Here is a 21,529-nt window from a genome sequence, read left to right on the forward strand (position 1 = left end):
TGTTTGAACATGTTTATTAAGAGAAGGTTTGTTTCTTATATATTCAAATGAAAATAACGTGTTATGTAATAATAGACTTTTTCTAATTTCCCATGGCATATGGAATAAGGTGAGTCTAAAGTAGAACGATGAAAAAGTCATTGATAACTAAAGAAAAAGGATTTGATATTAATTTCGTAGGCCAGTTGTATCATTAGTCGATGAACTGTAATGGTTGTCTTCCTGTGTAACAGTTGATACTTTTCAATTTCCAGCAATTAGCAATTCCAAAGTTTTGACTTCAATAATGAAAAAGGGAAATTAGAAATGGAAATTTCAACAGGTCAGATATATGTAAAAGATTACTTATTTGTATGATAACTCACTGTCGCGAAAACGTCATAATACACAGCTTAGAGGTGTTGGGGATAGATAAAACTGTAGCAGCATAATAAGGAAAAACTGCAATGTAGCAAAAGCACCACATGTCCCGCGAGAGGCGAGATTCAAAGGGGAGTAAAGTAATAACCAGTTGGCTGTCCCATCCCATAAGGCATTGATGGTTGCATTCCAGGGCCATAATAACCCGTCGTTCCTGCAAGTCTGGACAATCCCAGTTGACCTTGCATCCCATTGCTTGCGTATTGCTGCCACATCTGTTGTTCCTGCATTAACAAATGTTGTTTCCTCTCCTGTTCTGCCATTTGGACGTAAGAAGGAGGTGGCACAGCAAGGGAAGCAGCAAACGGATCTTGATTCCCTACTGGTTGGACTGTTCCATCAGGGGAAGGCAATGCAAGGATAGGTTTAGCGCTCTTGCCCACTCCAGGCAATGCCACGCTGCTGGCACTTCCACCAGTTGCCTGAGTATTGTTCACGTGCTGCTTCACGGTACCCTGATCGTACATCCCATTTAACAAAAGTGAATCAAAACCACCAGCTAAATCAGCCGTCTGCTTTGACAAATTACTGGCAGTTTCTACCAATGCTAACTCCCAGTCAGCTTTACCAATCTCAGCAGCTGGTGTCTGCCAAGCTGAAGTTACTTGTTCGGTCTCTCCATCAGACGGAAATGCTTCCCAGGAACCATTCCCAGTGGTTACAGGCCCAGAAAACAGAGCTAATGCCATTTTATTGCCCTCGCCATCAGCTGTCACTCCATCATCCTTCAAATTCACCAAGTCTTCAGTTACCTGCTGAGTTTGTGGTGTTGGCTGCGGTCCAGATTGAGGAGGAGCAGGAGGAGGAGGTTTGTAATTCTCGGGTGGTGGGAGAGCTTTCATTTCGTTCATATCTGAAGTTTTCTCCTCTTTAACTGCTGACGAACTCTCCGCCCTATTTATCTCAGGGCTCCTTGGCCTATTTGCCCTCTCCCTCAGGAAGCCCTCAAGCGTGCCCAAAAGCTTATCAGTGATGACCTGCACTTCTGGGAACTCAGATGACCTTGCAATCCCAACATCCTTGCACCAATTGTAAGTGCCCACAAGCTCATCGATCATCTTTGCTGCACTAACATAAGCATCAAAGGTCTTAACGCAATCAGCATACTCCATCTCACCGAACCGGTCCAACAAAATCTGTGATACCTCAGAAATATCAGCATAAAGCTTGAAGCTCTCCTTCACAAGAGAATATAATGCCACCAGCACCATCCTACAATTCTTGGCTGCCCCTGTCGGTCTACAAGCCAAGAACCTATCAAGAAGCTGAAGCAATTGATTCAACCTCTCTAAAACCCTCTCAGGCTTCATTTCTCTGACTGGCGTCACACCATTTTTCTCTTCCCTTCCAGCAGACTCATCAAACTCATTATAGGACCTCTCTCTCCTTGGTCCATCCCGATACTGACCAAAACCATCTTCAAACCTCTTTTTCTCATCAACACTATTCACCTTCCTATCATAGACGGTGAACTCAAGCTTCTGATCTAAATAAAAGGCGTAAGTCCTAATGAATCCAGAATGATCCCACGAATTAGAGTGAGCTTCATCACGGAAATCAGACATATTCAAAACCCTCATCCCTCTCCGACTTGCATACTTGATCTCTTGGCCAAGTGCAGGGTCTCCATCAGTTAACAGCCTATGCACAAGCATTAAAGCCTTCAACGCCACAACCCAATCATGGGTTTTGCTTAACCTCTTCGACACTACAGAAACAAAAGCACTCACATACCCTCTAAAATTAGAGGTCAAGTGCAAAATCTCCCTAATATATTTCTCATCTGCTGGATCACTATCATGAGTGGTTGCTTTCACCACCAAAACTTCTAGCTCCGGCGCAATATTGCCTGTCACTTTAGCTAGGCTTATACTAGTTTGATCTTTCACCGCACCAATCGCCTTCCTAATACTCGGAGCCATCACAATTATCTAACCAGTTCCTGATCCAATAAATCGGTACCTTTAATCACGTTTCACAATAACAAAACAAAAACAAACATAAAAAACAAAAGAATCAAGTTCCTTTAATCCAATTTTTTGCATTTCTGCTGTTCAAATTGATTACAACTAAACTAAAAAAGTATGATGCATCTTGTTGAATCGTGAACTCATCTAAAAGCTTAAGTTGTTCCAAAGAACACACTTCCATTTACCTAATTATATTCCCAACAACCCCACTCCATGCGCAGGCCTAATGCGTTTTACAAAGTGAAAAATCTTTTATTTTTATAACAGTGAGGCTCAAACCCAAGTCATCTCGTCCGCTTTGATACCATGTTAAATTGTAAGATCATCTCATTTAACAACTATACAATTCAACACATCCATTACAAAAAGAATGAATTGAGTTTCGGAGTTTCAGGGTCAAATTTTGTTCCCTAACAATTTTCTCAAGTAAATTCAAAAAGTGCTATAAAACCCACAACCTTAGAGTTAGAGGAGGGTTGCTTACCATCCGAACAACTCTCTCTTGTCAAAAGTAACACAAGTGAAGTATATGCGGACCTTAGAGGTTGTTTCTCGGCTAAAGTGCAGCAAATAATTAGCCAATTAAAAAATACAACAACAACACTAACAACATATCCTTCATATAAAATGGAATATTGGAAATATTTAACAAAGAAGGATTATAAAATTACCACAAATAAAAAAACACTTTTGTCAGTTTGTTATTTTAATTAGAACAGATCAGAGTGGAAGCAAATATTCAAATATCTTTTCATTCGATATATACGAACGATCAACGGCTAAAATTCAATTGTCCAGTTAAAAGTACTGAATACCCAGATGAAATTACATTGAGAATTTATAGATAAGGTCATACCCTTTACGTGAATTTCACCCAATATCTAGATCGGAACTGTAAATTTAACTGATCGGTTGATTGCCGGTGCTCGCGATTCTTGATTTTCCGGCGGAAAATTTAATAAATAGATCCAATAAACCCAAAATTGATACTGAAAAAAATATACTATATGGTATAAAAATAGTTGAGTAAAAAGGGAAAGAAAAGAGAATGGAAGAGAGGAAAAAAACGTAGAGAGAAGGGAAAGAGCAATGGGTTTAAAGTGTATATTCTTGTATACAGATTACAGTCCAGGTTGCGTTATGTGGGTTTTTGGTTTTGACGCAGTCATCCTCTTAAAATGTGATTTTTTTCACTTATTTGAAAAATTATTTTATTTTAATAAAAATATTAGTATTAAATTATAAAAAATATTTCATTTTAATAAAAATTATTTTTTAAAAAAAAAATTAAAAATAAGTAAAATTTACTTTCACTTTTTGCACTCTTATTTCTCTCATAATAATTTCAAAAACAACTTTAATTTATATTAATGGTCAAACACAATACCAACTCCAATTCTAAAAAAATTATTAATTTCATGACCAAACGGATACTTGAATACAATTTTCAAATAAAATGTTTGGGTGTGTGATCTTTTCTTGCACCCTAATATTGTAACGCGATGTGATATGTAAACGTGAAATTCAACGTAATTTCAACTAATATTTATGTACTTCAATTTTGAATGTGCATTAGTATCTGACAATCTAGAAACGATCATATATAAATTTAAAAGTCATTACTAATGCTACAGAGTACCACCTGATATTCATCCTAACAGGAGTAAGAGGTGCGAATACACCTCCAATGTCAGGTGCCCTCAAATTAAATGTTGATGGATCGGCTTCCCAAACCACAAGCAGAGGCGGTATTGGGGGTTCTTATCCGAGACAATCAAGGAAATTGGATTACTAGTTTTATCAAAACATGTGTCTACACTAACCCCATTCAGAGTACCATCTGGTCATTCATCCTAACAGGAGTAAGAGGTGCGAAAACACTACCATTCATGTCAAATGGACACCTCCAATGGCAGGTGCCCTCAAACTAAATGCTGATGGATCAGCTTCCCAAGCCACAAGCAGGGGCGGTATTGGGGGCTCTCATTCGAGACCATCAAGGAAATTGGATTACTAGCTTTATCAAAACATGTGTCTATACTAACTCCATTCAGAGTACCACCTGGTCATTCATCCTAACAGGAGTAAAAAGTGCAAAAACACCACCATCCATGTCAAATGGACACCTCCAACGTCGGTGCCCTCAAACTAAACACTGATGGATTAGCTTCCCAAGCCACAAGGCAGTATTGGGGGTCTGATCTGAGACCATCAAAGAAATTGGATTACTAGCTTTATCAAAACATATGTCTATACTAACCCCATTCAAGCAGAGCTCCTGGCAATTGCTATTGGCCTAAAATTAGCTAAGGAGAAAAACCTCCCACCCAACCCCAACCCCTACCCCTTAATTGTCGAATCTGGATTCACTATGATAGCTAATGGCAATCTTCCAAATACTAACATACTATTTGAGTGCAGAAGATTGATGCAGGAGCTGGGAATCAGCACAATTCAGCACATTCACAAAGAACAAAACAGGGCGGCGGACAAGCTATCTAAGGAAGGCACAAATCAAATCCTATCCAGTGAGCTTGAAATTATGGAAATTCCTCCCATGTATGCTATGAAGGAGGTGGAAGCAGGTATGCTAGAAACTACATATGCTAAGAAAATTAATTATTGTAATTCAGACCTTAATGGCTATCATCTACCTCAATTGTCTTACGAGGATAGAACCTCTAGCCTCTTGCACTTTATTACATTTTGAATGAATGAATGAAATCCCGATTTACCAAAAAAAAGAAAAAAAGAATGTACATTAGTAGACATTAGATTTGTATGAAGTTAAATAAGTTGACACCCGCTATCTACATGGCATATTTTACATAGGGTGTAATGTATAATGTAATGTTCGTTTGTTCAACTTTGTGATAGTTTAAGTGTCTGTTTATATACATTCAGATTTGGATGATATAAATGTAAGCTAAGACCAATTTAAATAAGACTTTTATATGTTATGCCTATTATAACTGACGAAAGATGATCAAATGAATATCCTCTATTAAATAATTATAAGGTGTTATATAAGAACGGGCTACATTTTTCAAAGATAATTAGTGAGCATTCTTTGTCAAAAGGTTATAATAAGAGATAGATTTTGCTACCTTACTATCTTTAGGTTTTTGGTGATCACTTCCCCATTAAGTTATGCTAGATAGAACATATTAGCCCATAATTATCATTAGGGGTGTTCAAATGAGATCGAAAAATTAATACGAATCGATAAATCGATTCAACATTTACATAATTACAACTAATAGTTATTTTTTCCCTTTTTTCTCTCTCTTTCTATGTCTTCTATTTTCATATTAGCCCATAATTATCATTAGGGGTGTTCAAATGAGATCGAAAAATTAATAAGAGATAAATCGAGTCAACATTTACATAATTACAACTAATAGCAACTCTGCCCCTTATTTTTTCCCTTACTTTTCTCTCTTTCTATGTCTTCTATTTTCATCCTCTATTTCTATTTTCTATTTTTTCATTTTCTTCCTTGTTTTCTTTTCATTTTTTTCACTTTTTAAAAATTTTTTTCGACTCTATTTCTTTTCTTTTCTTTTTCTTTTTAAATATTTTTTTATATATGTCTCATTTTTTCATCTTTTTTTTTATGTTGTATTTTATATCTTTTAACATTTTTAAAAATATTTTTTTGTCTCATTTTCTTAACATATACATTTTTTTATTTGCATATACTTGACATATACATAAGTATGGGCGTTAATTGTATATTATGTTTTAATTGTATATTTGTATATGTTTATTGTACATGATTCAATTAACATTTAAATATGTATTAGACAAATTTTAAAATCTGATCCAAAATCTATAACTAAACAATAACTAAGATCGGACGAAAGGAGTATAAAATTATATGTAGTAAGTATTTAATTTAAGTGAATTAAAAAATAAATGGTATTCACTATCTTTCTTCAATTGTAGTTCATCGTGATGCATTGTAATTTTTTAGTAAAACATATTCAACTAATCACCTATATCTTTTCGCGTTGTATATTATGAGTTTTTAATAAATAATATTTAACGAATCACCTTTCGTTAATTATAATTTTATCATTCGATAAAGTATATCATTACCTTACCCTAATTCTATAAGGTGTTTGAATTAATTTTTTTTTAATAACTTATAAGCTAAAAGTCGAAAGTTAGCAACTAACTTTTGGCTTTACATTTGTGTATTTTTTAGATCTAAATATTTTTGCCAAACATCTTTAAAAATTTTAAAATAATAAATATCTCAAAACAAGTAAATTCACACACCTTCGTAATGTATCCTTCGATAAAGTGTGTTCAAATAGGTAACTTTTTGCCGTCTATAGTGCCGTCCTTACACATATGTATGTGAGTTAGTACATAGTACATTCCCAGTGTTTCCTTAACTTGCAAGTCTCGATCACCCCCTCACTAATACAATATACTTGTCTTTTCCCTCATTCCAAGTTAAGAAAAAAATATAGTAATAAAAGAAAAAAAATAATTAGTGTTGTAAATAAATATTCTGAAATAAACTAAAACGAAAGGAGAGGAAGAAAGACCTATAGATATAAGAAAAGATTTTATTTTCTTCTACTTTAGTGTGTCTTTACAATGTAGAATGGAATGCCTTTTATAGGAAATAGTATGTGAAAAAAGTGCATTATGTGAAAATACATTCACAAATTTTACATCCTACAATAGTATGTGTAGTATGTGTAGCTACAATAATGTAGTATGTGAACATCCACCAAATACATTATTTACAATACTCCCCCTTGGATGTTCATGTGAAAGAGAAATTCTAAAGGAAATAAGATGTACAATAGCGGTTTATAATACGCCTTGTTTGCTGCCTCATTAAAAACCTTATCAGGAAAATTCAATGGGATAAAACCTTGGTTAAGGAAAAAAGAGTGCAGTGCGTCTGTACTCCCCCTGATAAAAACATCACTTAATATCTAGGAGATTACGCATCCTAATCTTGTATTTCAATTTCTCAAAGGTTGATATTGGCAATGCTTTAGTGAACATATCTATTAGATTATCGCTTGAACAAATTTGTTGAACAGCTATTTCACCTTTCTTCTCAAGACCATGAGTGAAAAAGAATTTTCGTGAAATGTGTTTTGTTCTGTCTCCTTTAATATAACCTCCCTTCAACTGAGTTATACATGTATCTTCATACAATGTAGTTGGAATATCCTTAATCAAAGGAAATACACATATTTTCTGAATATGTTGAGTCATTGATCTCAATCAAACACACTCTCGGCTCGCTTCATGAATGACAATGATTTCTGCATGATTTAAAGAAGATGCAGCTAATGTTTGCTTCATTGAACGCCATGATATAGCTGTGCCACCATATGTAAATAAATAACCTGTCTGAGACCGAGCCTTATGTGGATCAGATAAGTATCCTGCATCTGCATAACCAATCATTTCTGACTTGGATTCATTTGAATTAAATAATCTCAAGTCAATGGTTCCCTCGAAGATATCTGAGTATATGCTTGACACCATTCCAATGTCTTTTAGTTAGGGAAGAGCTGAATCTTACCAATAAACTTATCAAAAAATAAATATCTGGTCGAGTATTATTGGCAAGATACATTAGTGTCCCGATTGCACTAAGATATGGAGTTTCATCACCAAGAAGTTTTTCATCATTTTCTTGAGATTGAAATGGATCTTTGTTTATATCAAGCAATCTCACAATCATTGAGGTACTCAATGAATGTGATTTATCCATGTAAAATCGCTTTAAAATCTTTTCAGTGTATGTTGATTGATGGACAAAAATTTCATTTGTCAAATGCTCAATCTGTAGGTCGGGACAAAATTTTGTCTTTTCCAGATCTTTCATTTCAAATTCTTTCTTCAAACACTCAACAGCTTTTGAAAACTCTTTGAGAGTGCCAATTGTTGACACCTAATTTTTGCACTCCACGACTAAATTTAATCCTGAGTTTCTTCGGTATTTAATAAAATCAAAATATTTATTTCATCCGAATAAATAAATTTTAAAATATTTTTTGTACGTGATTTTGTCATTTTAAGTAGCGATTATATATTATCGTGTTCAGTTATACGAGATTATATAATTTGATTACTTAAATATTTATTCTATGAAATATTGAATTTTAATTAAGGATTATTTCGAAAATAAATATAATGATTAAAATCTTGATATTAATATAATTTATTATCAGAATAATTTATTTGGATAAATATGCATTTGATTTTATTAAATCAAGAAGCTCGGGATTAAAAGAAGTATTAATTTGTATCAAATTTTAATTTAATTTAGCCAATCTATTAGATTTGGCCATAATTGAAATCAAATGGCCATAATTGCAATGCAATCCGTCAATTGATTTTTAATTTGGTCAAAATTAAATAAATACAGCTAAATTTTAAATCCCAATTGGGGTTATATTTTAAATAACCCCAAAATTCCCCAAACTCTCATAACTTTACCTAATTCCCATCAAAAAATAATTTTAAATTGTACTATATTGTACTATTTTTCCCCAACTTTGTCTTTTCCCAATTTTTAAATTTAAAAGTTGTACTACATTGTACAATTTCCCCCAATTATCTTTCACTTCACCTTATCTTCAATTTTAAAATTTCAAAAACACCCTTAATTGCTTTTTCTCCCACATTGGTGGATAACAAGAAATAAATACGCATCCTTTCCTATAAATACTTTTCTTTCATATTGGTGGAAAGAGAAAAAAAGAAACAACTTCTCTCCTATAAATAATAGTACCACTACTTTGGTAGAAAAGGGGGAGGGGGAAGTAAAAAAAAAAAGAGGCTAGAAAGGTGGGAAAAAAAAGGCTAGTAAGGTGAAAAAATCCTTTTGAGCAAAATAATTATTTTTATTTAGTAAATTTTTTTGTTTCATAGAGTTGGTCGACTAATCAAACTTTTCAAGTTGCCGGGGACGTTTTCCGGTGGTGGTTGATTCCGACGAAACTCGTAGTCTCGTTTGCTGCCTCCAAAAAGGTAAACACACCTTTTCCCTTTTTTTTTAGTTTTACTATCATTTTCTTTTTCATCTTTTTCTTCTTCGTAGTTCGTAGTTATAATTTTGTTTACTGAGATTGTTTGTTGTAGATGGCCTTGAAGGCCATAGGACGTTGTAGTATCGATATTGTAACTATTTTCATGTTCATGATATAAAAATGAGTTAGCAATAGTTGTACGTGTCTTTTTTGACTTTTTTCTTTGATTATTATAGATAAAGTTTCAATCTTTGCTTAAAAAATGTACTTATGCTTTGTTTAAACTTATTGTTGGTGGATATGTTTGTTTTTAGCATGTAAAGTTATTTTTTTTATGTTGAAAAGAATATTAATATTGATTGTTTCACCTTTTCACCTTATTCGTTGATTATTTTGGATAAAGTTTAGATCTTTGCTTGAAAAACATACTCGTGTCTTGTTTAAACTCATTGTTGGTGGATATGTTTGTTTTTAGCATGTAAAGTTATTTTCTTTATGTTGAAAAGAATAGTTAATATTGATTATTTTGCCTTTTGACCTTTTTCTTTGATTAGTTTTGACAAAGTTTAGATCTTTGCTTGAAAAATATACCATGTCTTGTTTAAACTCATTATTGATAGATATGTCTTTGACTTTATTCTTTGATTGTTATGTATAAAGTTTTGATCTTTACTCAAAAGATGAACTCGTGCCTTGTTTAAATTCATTGTTGGCGGATATGTTTGTTTTAGCATGTAAAGTTATTTCCTTTATGTTGAAAAGAATAGTTAATATTGATTGTTTTGCCTTTTGACTTTATTCTTTGATTGTTATGTATAAAGTTTTGATCTTTACTCAAAAGATGAACTCATGCCTTGTTTAAATTCATTGTTGGCGGATATGTTTGTTTTAGCATGTAAAGTTATTTCTTTTATGTTGGAAAAATTGTTATTATTGTTTGTTTCACCTAGATAAAAATAGTAATTAGTTAAGTCAAGAATTTGTCATTTGCTTGCTAACTATTTTAATGGATTTCAAAATCCTCATATAAGAGATGAAGTGCTAGCTTTATTTTTCATCCAAGATGTTTATTTCTCTTTTGTTCGTATGTTGTCTTGTCAAAATGATGAGAAAGTTTGGACTTTTGTGACTAAATAGAATTATTTGGATATTTTTGACTCATGGATAGTATGATTGTTGAACGATATTTCACTTTTAGAGATGCTAAACTTTTATTTTTATTTTCTTACTACGGATTGTTATATGTGCTCTTTGTGTGTGTAAAGACTTGACTCATGTCTCTCTTTTATTCATAATATCAAAAGAGAATCAACGATGTCTTGGAAATATAAACCATAGGTCGTTACATGTTTTTCCATAAAATTTTGATTGTAATTTAGATGTATGAATTTTCGTAATGTCGTCTTAATTGAAATTTAAAGATTCTCTTTCTTGAAAAGTTAACCTTTATTTTATTTTGTTATATGGATTAGTGTCTATGTTTGTTCAATTTTAGAAGTCATGAGTATTTTCCTTGTTGCCTCATCCCTTTAATTTCGCAATCTTACGTTGTTTGTTTCTTGCATTAATTCACTGAATTTGACTTCTTCCTTTTACCTTTATTCATTCTTGTATGAACATAAATCATGAGGCATGTAAGTGGGTGTCTTTATTTTGCATTTTATTTGTTGACTCTCATTCTTGTGCAAGTGTGCTTATCATTGATATTCAAAACTTAGTTCTTGATATTTTTTTTTTGCTTTAAAATATGTCATTTTAATGCCTTAAACTGTAATACCCCGTACTTCTACCTAACTTAAATTCGTCCTGATGATGTCAAATACATGCTTTAAAGATGAATACACTTATATATATGGAATTTTCAAGATTTTCACTTTTTGTTATGTGGAAAATTCAATAAGATTTCCATCGATACCAAATTCGCCCAAATCCGACACCCGAGCGAAGAGTTAGAGCCTTTTTAGTGAGACAATGTATCACATGAGCCATCAGCGCATCGCGAAGCCAGCTTAAATGGAAATTGTCAATTTCCAGTGTTGCTCCACAATAGTGTCGCGTTGCGCCACTCACCCAGTTCCCAGTTGGCAATTTCCAGTGACAGGACGCGATAGCGCCGCGTCGCGCCAGCCTTCCAAATCGAGAAATTTTAACGAAAACTAAATATTTCGTTCAAGGATAAATTGATCTTTTCCCAAGGTTTTAACACATCCAAGTGCGGGATTTAATCCCTAAAAACATTTTAAAACTATTATTTTACTCATTTTTCTCCAAAACAAGAGCATTCTCTCCCAAGAAACAAAACCCTAGCCCTTTAGAATCAAGGTCAATCTCAAGAAATCCATCCAAGAACCTCCTAGGTTTCCTTTCTCATGTATGCATAGTGTTCATTCATGGATTCCTTTCGTCCATAAGCCCAAGAATCAAGTTTTAAACTATGAATTATGATATTCATGCTATGTGTTGATTATGTTCATGTGGTTGTTGTTGTTGTTGTATGATTCCCAAGTTGGAATCTTTATGTCTTTATGAAAATATGTTAGTATGTGAGTTGAAACCATGAATTTTAGTTGGTTATGATATGTTAATTTGATGATTATGTCATGCCCTAAGTCATGCACCCTAAGTGTTTGACAAAATGCCTGAGAGACTAGAAATTATGTAATATGACTCAATTGTGACTTAAGTGAAGGATTCATGTTTTACCCTTATGTTCAAATGACTCTCGTGTTATTAATGTCCAATGTAGATGTTTGTTGGAATGCTCATGATGTTAGAGTATGAAATTATGATATTGAGTACATGTATTCCTACCATGTACAAGATTATGATAACCATGTACTTCATGAAATCTCCAACTTATTGTATTATGGATTGTTGATGTTGATCATGTTTTCAAGAATGTCATGCCTTGTCAGTTTCCTTCTATCGAGTACTGGGGTACTTGTACCCGACAATTTAGCTGTGTGCCTAGAACCAATGTCATCTTTTTCACGATATCCTCAGTCAAGCCCTGTTCAGTAGAATTCAGTCAGTCATGTGACTCAAGAAAACTCAGTAAACTCAGTAATCCCAATAATCTCAGAAAGCTCAGTACTTCAGTAATCTCAGTAGTATTCCGTCAGTCATTAGAACTCAATGAACTCAGTTCAGTTCAGTTCAGTTAATCATGTTCAATGTCTATTCAGATGGGAGTAGGATTTAGCACCGAGTGAACCCAAGGATGAGGACCTACACTGACAGTTGAGGGTGTGATCCTTAGAAGCAATCCTTGCGTTCTATGTAGCCAGCATAGGTTGAGACATCAACACTGACAGATGAGGGTTGATAAGGTGGATAAGCACTGTCAGATGAGGGTCCCACCGTTCTTTTTTGGGAACACTGTCGGATGAGGGTCACCCGCAGCTTGTCTTTACCAGTGGCGCGGTATTGACACCCTTCCAATTGGGGTTATAAATTGAACCCCAACCTAGATATATTGCTTTATTTGGGGCATGTCGGTTAGATGACTATTTCCCATAGTTATAATTTCAGACTCAGTCTCAGTAATACAACTCAGATAGTTTTTCAGAATTTCAAGACTGTTAGGTACAGTCAACTCAGAATAGTACAAAACTCAGTTAGTTCTATCAGAACCTAGACTGTAGATAGAGTCGCTCAGTATCAGTTATATCAGTTATCAGTGACTCATGTTATCAGTAATCAGACTCAGTAGTCAGTGTCATCACGAATTCAGTCACAGTCACTTATTCATGCATGTATTCTCACGTTCATGTTATACAGTCAGTTAGCATTGTTCATGCATATTAACCCTTTGCATTCAGCTAACCTTACATGCATACCAGTACATTCAATCGTACTGATCCATTTGCGCTATGGTGTTTTATACCATAGGTTCAGAAGTACGAGCTCCAAAACATCAGTAGCATTCCAGGTTTCAACAGCCAAATTTAGTAGTGAGTCCTCATCATTCGAGGATGGTATGATTATTTATTTTATTATTTCAGCTTAGTTTTCAGTAGATGGAGTTAGTTGGGGACATGTCCCATCAACTCTTTGTTCAGACAGTTCAGTCAGTTAGAGGCTTTCGTACTAGATTCAGACTTCAGTATTTTAGATATTTACTTTAGTTTTGGTATTGTGATACCACATTATTCGGAGATCGTTTTATCAGATATTTTATTCAGTTTTTGAACCTTATGGCATGTTTTAGCCTACTATTTCTGCATTTATACAGTATATTATGCAGTGTTCAGATACAGATATCAGTCATGGGTTAGCTTATGATCCTTCGGGGTCATGAGCACCGTGTGGCATTTCGAGTACCAAATTTGGGGCGCTACATGAACGTATATTAATTTCTTTATTTTTTCTTTGCATGTAAAAAATGTCTCAAGTCCAAATGGACTCCTCTCCTCTTGCATTTCGCAATGGGTCAATGAGGTCCACCTCTTTGGTTCAAGTTCGAAGTTTAAACCCAAGGCCGATTACATGGCGTATGAATGCTAGAAGATAGATAAAGAAGGAAAATGGGTCAAAACCCATTGATGAGGTCTCTAAGAGACTTGAAAAGTCTTTATTTTTATTATTGTCTTCTTTTTACTTTGTCATTTATTTATTCATTTTATTCGGGCCTCGAAGCCAAAGTTGTAAATTTAATACAGGTGGAGCAGATTTTTGGCCAACGGGCAAAAATATAGTTTAGGACAGGTTATGGGCAAAGGTCCAATACTTATATTAGGACAGGAAAAAATGGGTCAAAAGCTCAATTAGGTTAGGACAGGTTTTGTTGATTTGGGCCTAATAGCCTAAGTCCTTTATTTTCTCCCCTTCCCCTTTTATGTGCCTATTTGCCTTTTCATTTGTTTAGACTTAGTTAAAATCCCTACTAAGTCATCCAAATTTATTTTACACAAATCGTATTCTAAAATCAATTACTTTTCAACAATCAATTTTATTGAAGTTAGTCAAAAGATATTTTCAAACAATCCGGATAACCGTAAGTTAGCAAACGTTTTAGGTGTCTTAAACGTTCCTAAAACATTAATAGGAACCGCTTACTCAGAATCTTCAAACTTAAATGATTTTTTCTATTTTGGATCGTTTAAAGTACTTTACAAAGGTTTCTTAATTTTTTTTTCAAAATTAAGTGGCGACTCTAAAAAAGTAAAAATTTCTGCAAAACACCAATGATTTTCAACTCATCAACATAAATATCTATTATAGTAAATTCAGATCCAGACCTTCTTATAAAAATATAAGGGCAAATAGGATCATTTTTGTACCCTTTTTTTTAGCAAATATTCGCTAAGACGATTATATTACATCTGCCCTGATTGTTTCAATCCATATAAGGATTTCTGAAGCTTTATTGAGCAAGTTTCTTACAAATTCTTATATATTTTAGGTACTTTGAAGGCCTCTGAAATTTTTATAAAAATATCGCTGTCCAATGAGCCATACAAATAGGCCGTGACAACATCCATTAGGTGCATATCAAGCTTTTCATGAACTGCCAGATTTATTATATATCTGAAGGTAATTCCATCCACCACAGGAGAACATGTCTCTGCATAGTCAATGTCAGGCCTTTGTGAAAAATCTTGTGCCACAAGTCATGCTTTATATCTTATGACTTCACCTTTTTCATTTTTCTTTCACACAAAAACCTATAAGTACCTCACTGGCTTGACACCTTCAGGTGTTCGGACTATTGATCCAAAAACTTCATATTTTTCAAGTGAAGTCAATTCCGCTTGAATTGTATCTTTCCATTTTGGCTAATCATTTCTCTGTCTACATTCATTGACAAATTTTGGCTCCAAATTCTCATCTTGTTGCATTATTTCAGTAGCAACATTGTAAGCAAAAATATTGTCAACCACAATATTATTTCGATTCCACCTATTTCTCGTCGAGACATAACTTATTGAGATTTTTTTATTCTCATTAGTTTCAGGTGTTTTAACCTCCTCAGTGGTTTTATCATTTGTTAGATCTTGAGGCTTTTTTTGAGAGACTGTCTCTATATTGTGATCATTTTAATCATTTATTTATTTTTTTTTTAGTATTTTTATCCTTGGAACCAATCGATCTACCACATTTTAAACGTGACTTAGACTCATTTGCATTGACCACTTATCCTATCGGGACATCAACTCAAACTGGAGCATTCGCAGCTAGAATATAAGATTTAGTAACCCTTGAAAGGTTAGTAAATGTATCCAGTAGCTGATTTGCAATATTTTGCAAGTAAATCATCTTTTGAACCTCTTTCTAACATTGATTTGTTTGAGGATCCAAATGAGATAGTGATAATGCATTCCAATCTATCTCATATTTCAGCTGCTTATATTCTCCCCCTAATGTTAGGTATACTGATTCATCAAAATGATAATCGATAAATCTTATCGTAAACAAATCTCCTATCATAGGTTCTAAATATTTTATAATGGAAGGAGATTCATACCAACATATATTCCCAACCTTCTTTGGGGTCCCATCTTTGTGCATTGTGGTAGAGCAATTAGAACATATACCACACATTCAAAAACTCTAAGATGGGAAATATTTGGTTCTTGACCAAAAATCAACTGTAATGGGGAGAATTTATGATAACTGGTTGGCCTTATGCGCATAAGTGTTGTTGCATACAAAATAGCATTTCCCCATGTTGAAACAGGAAGTTTTGTCCTTATTAACATTGATCTAGTTATCAATTGATGATGTTTGACCAATGATTCTGTTAGACCATTTTGAGTGTGAACATGAGCAACCGAATGTTCAACTTTTATTCCAGTTGACATACAATAATCATTAAAGGACTGAGATGTAAACTCACCAGCATTATCAAGACGAATAGTCTTTATTGCATAATCTAGAAAAAGCTATATTGCGAGTTGATAATAAGCACACATGTGACCATCTTGTAGATGCATCTACCAAGACCATATAATATTTGAAAGGTTCACACGAAGGGTGAATTGGTCCACATATATCACCCTGTATACGTTTCATAAATGCAGGGGATTCAATCCCAATCTTAGCTACTGATGGTTTAATAATTAACTTTCCTTGAGAACAAGTATCACAAGAGTATTTCTTTGATTGAAGAATAATTTGATTCTTCAAAAGATGTCCATGTGAATTTTCAATAATTCTGTGCATCATATTAAAGTCGAGATGGCCCAACCGGTCATGTTAAATGATAAAATAACTGTGATCTGTAAAACTTTTATTTACTATGGTATGTGATTCAACCATACAAATACTTGTATGATACAATCTAGAAGAAAATGGAGGTAGTTTTTTATGCAGAAATTGTTCTCTACCTTGTATTGTAGTAATATAAAGATTTTCAATCTTTTCTTCATTTGCTCAGACTCGATTTGTTTTGATTATCTGGGATTAGGACAAAAAGGTTTTGATTTCTTGTTCAGTAGCTATTTATATCTCTTTTGTGAGCTTGCATTGGTGTGCAGTGTTTAAATAAAGATCTTGGTTTAGAGATTTTGGCTTGGTTTTGAGTATTTCAAAGTGGGTTCTTTGGTGCTTCTAGATAATTAGTTAATTACTATAGCTTCACATATAATGTGTCGGGTATACTTAATCTTGCCAGTTTTGAATGTTTGATGTTTGCACGTCAGTTGAGATACTTGAATTTTTTCTTTAAATGTCTCCAAATTTACTTATGCATGCACTGCTTTATTGAGAAAAGAGACTAAAATTTTTTTTTGCTTTGCTAACTCATTTGAATGTTACTGGAGCTAGAAAATAGAAAGTATTTATTTTTATTACAGTGCAAGATCTGGTTCATACGTATGGGATACTAATGAGATATAGCGGGAGGCAGTATATTAAGAACAATGACATGCTACTAGATTATTTGATATTGAGGACTTATTTTATAGTGGCGTGTAGACGGAGCAGTGAAGAGTTGATTTTTCAAGACCGGGTTACTGTGAATGGGTCTGTTTGCAAGACTCCACAGGTCAAGTTCAGAAATGCTCCCATATTGGAAAGGTTGATAGGTTTTGAATACAGTGAATATTTTTTGGGGGGGATAGATTGTTGACAACTTGACATCTATTCCCCTTGTTGGCAGACTCAAGTCGATCCAGCTAGGGATGTAATTTATGTCAACAGAAATCGTCTTCATAAGAAACTGCCTTCGAAGGTCTATCTTGCACTAAACAAGCCTAAAGAGTGTGTCTATCCTTCTATTTTTATCAATGACAACGGAGAAGTTTGGACTTTTATTTTTTATGTCTTTTAGTCGAGTTGATTCAGGTTTAATAAAATTACAGGTACATATGCTCATTAGGGGAGAAAGAAACTACATCAGCACGTCCCTTTTTTATGACATTATAAAGAATTGGGTTTATTGTCTTCTGCTTGTATGGATCTTCTTGAAATGTTTGCTTTTTTGGGAAAACTATGTCATGGGAATAATTAGTTGTTTTGTAGAGCTATGTTATGTACAGAGATAGTTCTAAAAGTTGTTTCCAAAAAACAGAAATTGTTGCTTTCAAATGGCATTGCTTCTACTATGCTCTTGACTTTTTATATCTGTTGTGTCTTTCTTTTAAAGGATAAAAGACATCCTGGAGAACCAAAACCTTATCTCTTTACGGTCGGCAGACTTGATGTTGCCACAACTGGAGCTTCATCATATTCCCTAGGTTCTTTTTCAGTTGTGTCTAAAGTACCTAACCATACCCTTATTTTTGGATAATGTCTTTAATTTCAGCAACCCATCTTCCCGATGGCCTTTGTCTAACACCCATGAATCTTTTTCGTGCTCATTGTGCCCTCTCAAGCGTGGCTACAGCAGTAGCTTCTTTTTCCATTTCATCCCAGGCCACATTCTCTTTATGGTTATCCCGGATTACAACAACAACATACCCAATGTATTCCCACCTAGTGGGGCCTGGGGAGGGTAGAGTGTAAATAATGAGATTTATTAATAGATAGTCTGCTTCCTTTGGGTGTGGATGATATGGACATTTTTAAAGGCATTAGTTTGAAATTGCTAGCATTTGAATACCTACTACAGCAGGACCAAAACTTGCAGGGGAAACTTGTTGTTGTTCAAATAGTAAATCCCGCTCGTAGCTCGGGCAAAAATATTCAGGAATCAAAGAGGGAGACATATTCAACTACTGAAAGGATCAACCAAATTTATCATAGATCTAATTATGAACCTGTTATTTTGATTGACCGTCCTTTCTGTATCTTGATATTTTGGTGTTATTTCTTTCTTCTTGCAATCCTTCTTTGAATAACTTCTCTTTCGAGCTGAGAGTCGATCGAAACCACATCTCTACCCTATAAAGGTAGGAGTAAGGTGTGTGTACGTCTTACCCTTCTCTTCCCTTCCCAAACCTCACTTTTGGAATTTCACTGGGTATTTTTTGTTGTATGATATAGTCCTTTGTTGTAGTTGCTATATAATTTCTCATTAGGAATTTTTCTTCTGAAGGTTTCCTTGGATACCTCATGTTAAACAGGATTGTATCATGTTGCAGGGGTAGTAAAATATCGAATTGGGAATGTAGGGTAGTTTGGTGTATTAACGTTCTCGCCATGCACGTGAACGACTTTCATTTTCTAATGCTACATATTTTAACTGGTGTTGGTAAATAATTTCAACAGAGAATCACTTGAAGATAAAGAAAATCCGTGAGGCAGTAGAAGCTGGACATCGAGGAAGGATAACTAAGGTTTTCAGTTGATCCTTTCACTTGTATGAAGTCTGAGCATTTTCGTACATAGATTTAGCAAATTTAACTCATGAAATTACACCCGTCTAACTCTTTCAGATGTGAACGAAATGGTCTGCGCATGCATTCAGGACATTTACATGATCACTCGACCTTGATGAAAGTAGATTTTGGGTGAATGATGACCCATTCTATTTACTGATTTAACCTGTTCAAATTAGTCCAACCTGTTTATGTGATACCCTTTACGATTTAACTTGAGGCAGGACTTTTGATTTGATTTTTTAGGGGTCAGTGAGTGACTTCAAAATTCCCAAAACTGAGGACCCAAGTTTTGAGAAATATGAATTCCAGTGGCTCTATATAAACGGGTTACTTGGAGTCATTTTTTTCTTTGGCCTTCTCTACACATCATTGAAAAACAGAAAAGCAAGGTCATGGTGGTATGGAACTGGTATGTCATGCACACATTTAATCACTAATATGGTCATTTTTATAGTATTTCTTACACTATCGATGCATGTAATAAAAATCTTCTCATGAAGTTGTATTTATGTATGTAGTGTCTATTGACTAACTAATTTTACTTTATTTTCTCATTGAATCAGGGTAGTTCAAAAGCTTTGTTGCGGATTATGAAGTTTCTTTAATGGTTCTTGTGTGGTCGGCACTCTTATATGAAATGTCAAGCAAAGTGCCCTCTGGAGTTTCCACAAGGCTCTTTAGTCCCTTTTCTTGGGAATCTCCATATCTACATCACTGGACTGTAATCAAGGTGCTTTGATTGTGAGCAGATTGATCGATTAATTTTCTGTTGGTTATTGAAAAATCTTGAAATTTGTGGAATCAACCACTGATGTCTATGTCAGTATAAAAACTTTAGCTATATGTTCATAGTAACTTTCAACACGTTAATATTTTTTCTTAACATATTCATTTTTGTTCTTGACAGTTTGTTAAAAAGCTAAAGTCTGAGGCACCTACAAAGGAGATGGAGCTTCAGTTGATGCGAGAAATTGCAGTTGAAGTATTTCTGAATGTTGTTTGTATAATGGAGAAAGCTAATGAGACATTGTTACCTGGTGTTTATAAAGAATTTGGCAAGGATTTGCTTACTGATCCTACTGGTATTGGTTCACTTACTATCTTTAGATCATTGGTTCAATGCATTTGTTACCTGTTGGTTGTGTGTCTTTCTCCTCATTATAATAGAGCTCATCTTATTGCTCTTGGTGCTTTTGTTTGGTCTGTTGTCACTTTCCCAGTTGTCCTCTCTTCGTACTTCACCGATGTCTATTGCGTAATCTCTCTTTATTTGATGTTTAATTAGTGAAATGATTTGATACTCAATTGGTGATTCTTGAATTTGTTTTTTCTTTGTGTTTTCTTGATTAATTTTTTGGGTGTATGTAGAGGGGTTCTTGGTTTGGTTGTGTAGATTTGTGATAGTTCATGTTTTGTTACTATCTATTTGTTGTTATTATCCATGAGCGAGGGTTTATTGGAAGCAACTTCTCTACCTTCCAAGATCCTATTTTGTAGGACACACTGGGTTGTTGTTGTTTGAAAGTGTTTACTGATCTTTACCTATATATGCTGCGATCCAGCCTCTAAATGTATCACAATACTCTAGTATCAAATTCTTCAAAAATTATAACTTTTGAGGAATCCAACAAAGACATGATCAGTTTTAATAGAGAATTCAAACAACTTAGATTTTAAACTAATAAAAATTAAATAATTGTTCAAATTCTTTATTAAAATGATTCATCCAATTACATTTTTTTGAAAATAGGGATGGAGTCACGGATAAAGATTCAGTTGATCTTTTCTGAAAGAAAAAGCCAAGAAGATGCTGATTTTTTTTCTCAAATTTTCTTTAGTCATTACCTAAAGAAGTGCATGATTCTCTCTCTAGGATTTCATACAATCATGGGATAAAATTACTGCTGTCAATTTTGTTTGGGTTTATCAGTCGAAGCAGGAGACTATATACCTTTACATTTTTTATTATTCTTTGATTCAAAGTATCGTTCCATCTCAATTGAAAAAGCAAATAACGTTTCAAGAACAAATCTAGTTCTGCTTCCGTGTTGCTTTTGTATTGATTTTTATTTTTACCCTTCTTTCTGTTTGATTCCGCATAATCTTTTTCAAGATCATTTTGATGTTTTGAGAAAATAGGGCCCAAATTTCCTTTGTTTTCTATATCTGATCCACGCTCTCTTTTTGACTTACGGGTTCTTTTGCTTCTTGAATTAAAATTCTGAGACACTATTATGACTAATCAATGATCACATGTGATTACTTCAATTCTTTAATGTCCTTGCTAAATCAAATGAAATGAAAACTTACATATAGTTAGTAATTGTTGAATACAAGTTAATCAATAGTAAGAATATCTTTC

General features: G+C 33.9%; 1 protein-coding gene across 1 annotated transcript; it reads right to left on the minus strand.

The window, feature by feature from the left end:
- Window positions 1-330: 330 nt before the first annotated feature.
- LOC107877754 (putative clathrin assembly protein At2g25430) lies at window positions 331-3,561 on the minus strand. The gene is made up of 2 exons (XM_016724457.2): window positions 3,247-3,561; window positions 331-2,362 (listed from the first exon to the last, which is right to left on the minus strand). The coding sequence occupies exon 2, from the start codon at window positions 2,340-2,342 to the stop codon at window positions 486-488; it is 1,857 nt and encodes a 618-aa protein (XP_016579943.1). The 5' UTR covers window positions 2,343-2,362; window positions 3,247-3,561; the 3' UTR covers window positions 331-485.
- Window positions 3,562-21,529: the final 17,968 nt, after the last annotated feature.

The sequence above is a fragment of the Capsicum annuum genome, chromosome 7 (assembly GCF_002878395.1).
Source record: "Capsicum annuum cultivar UCD-10X-F1 chromosome 7, UCD10Xv1.1, whole genome shotgun sequence".
Taxonomy (NCBI): domain Eukaryota; kingdom Viridiplantae; phylum Streptophyta; class Magnoliopsida; order Solanales; family Solanaceae; genus Capsicum; species Capsicum annuum.

What these genes read in the sequence shown, in the direction of transcription:
- LOC107877754 (XM_016724457.2), bottom strand. Translation starts at nt 2,342, where the DNA reads ATGGCTCCGAGTATTAGGAAGGCGATTGGTGCGGTGAAAGATCAAACT.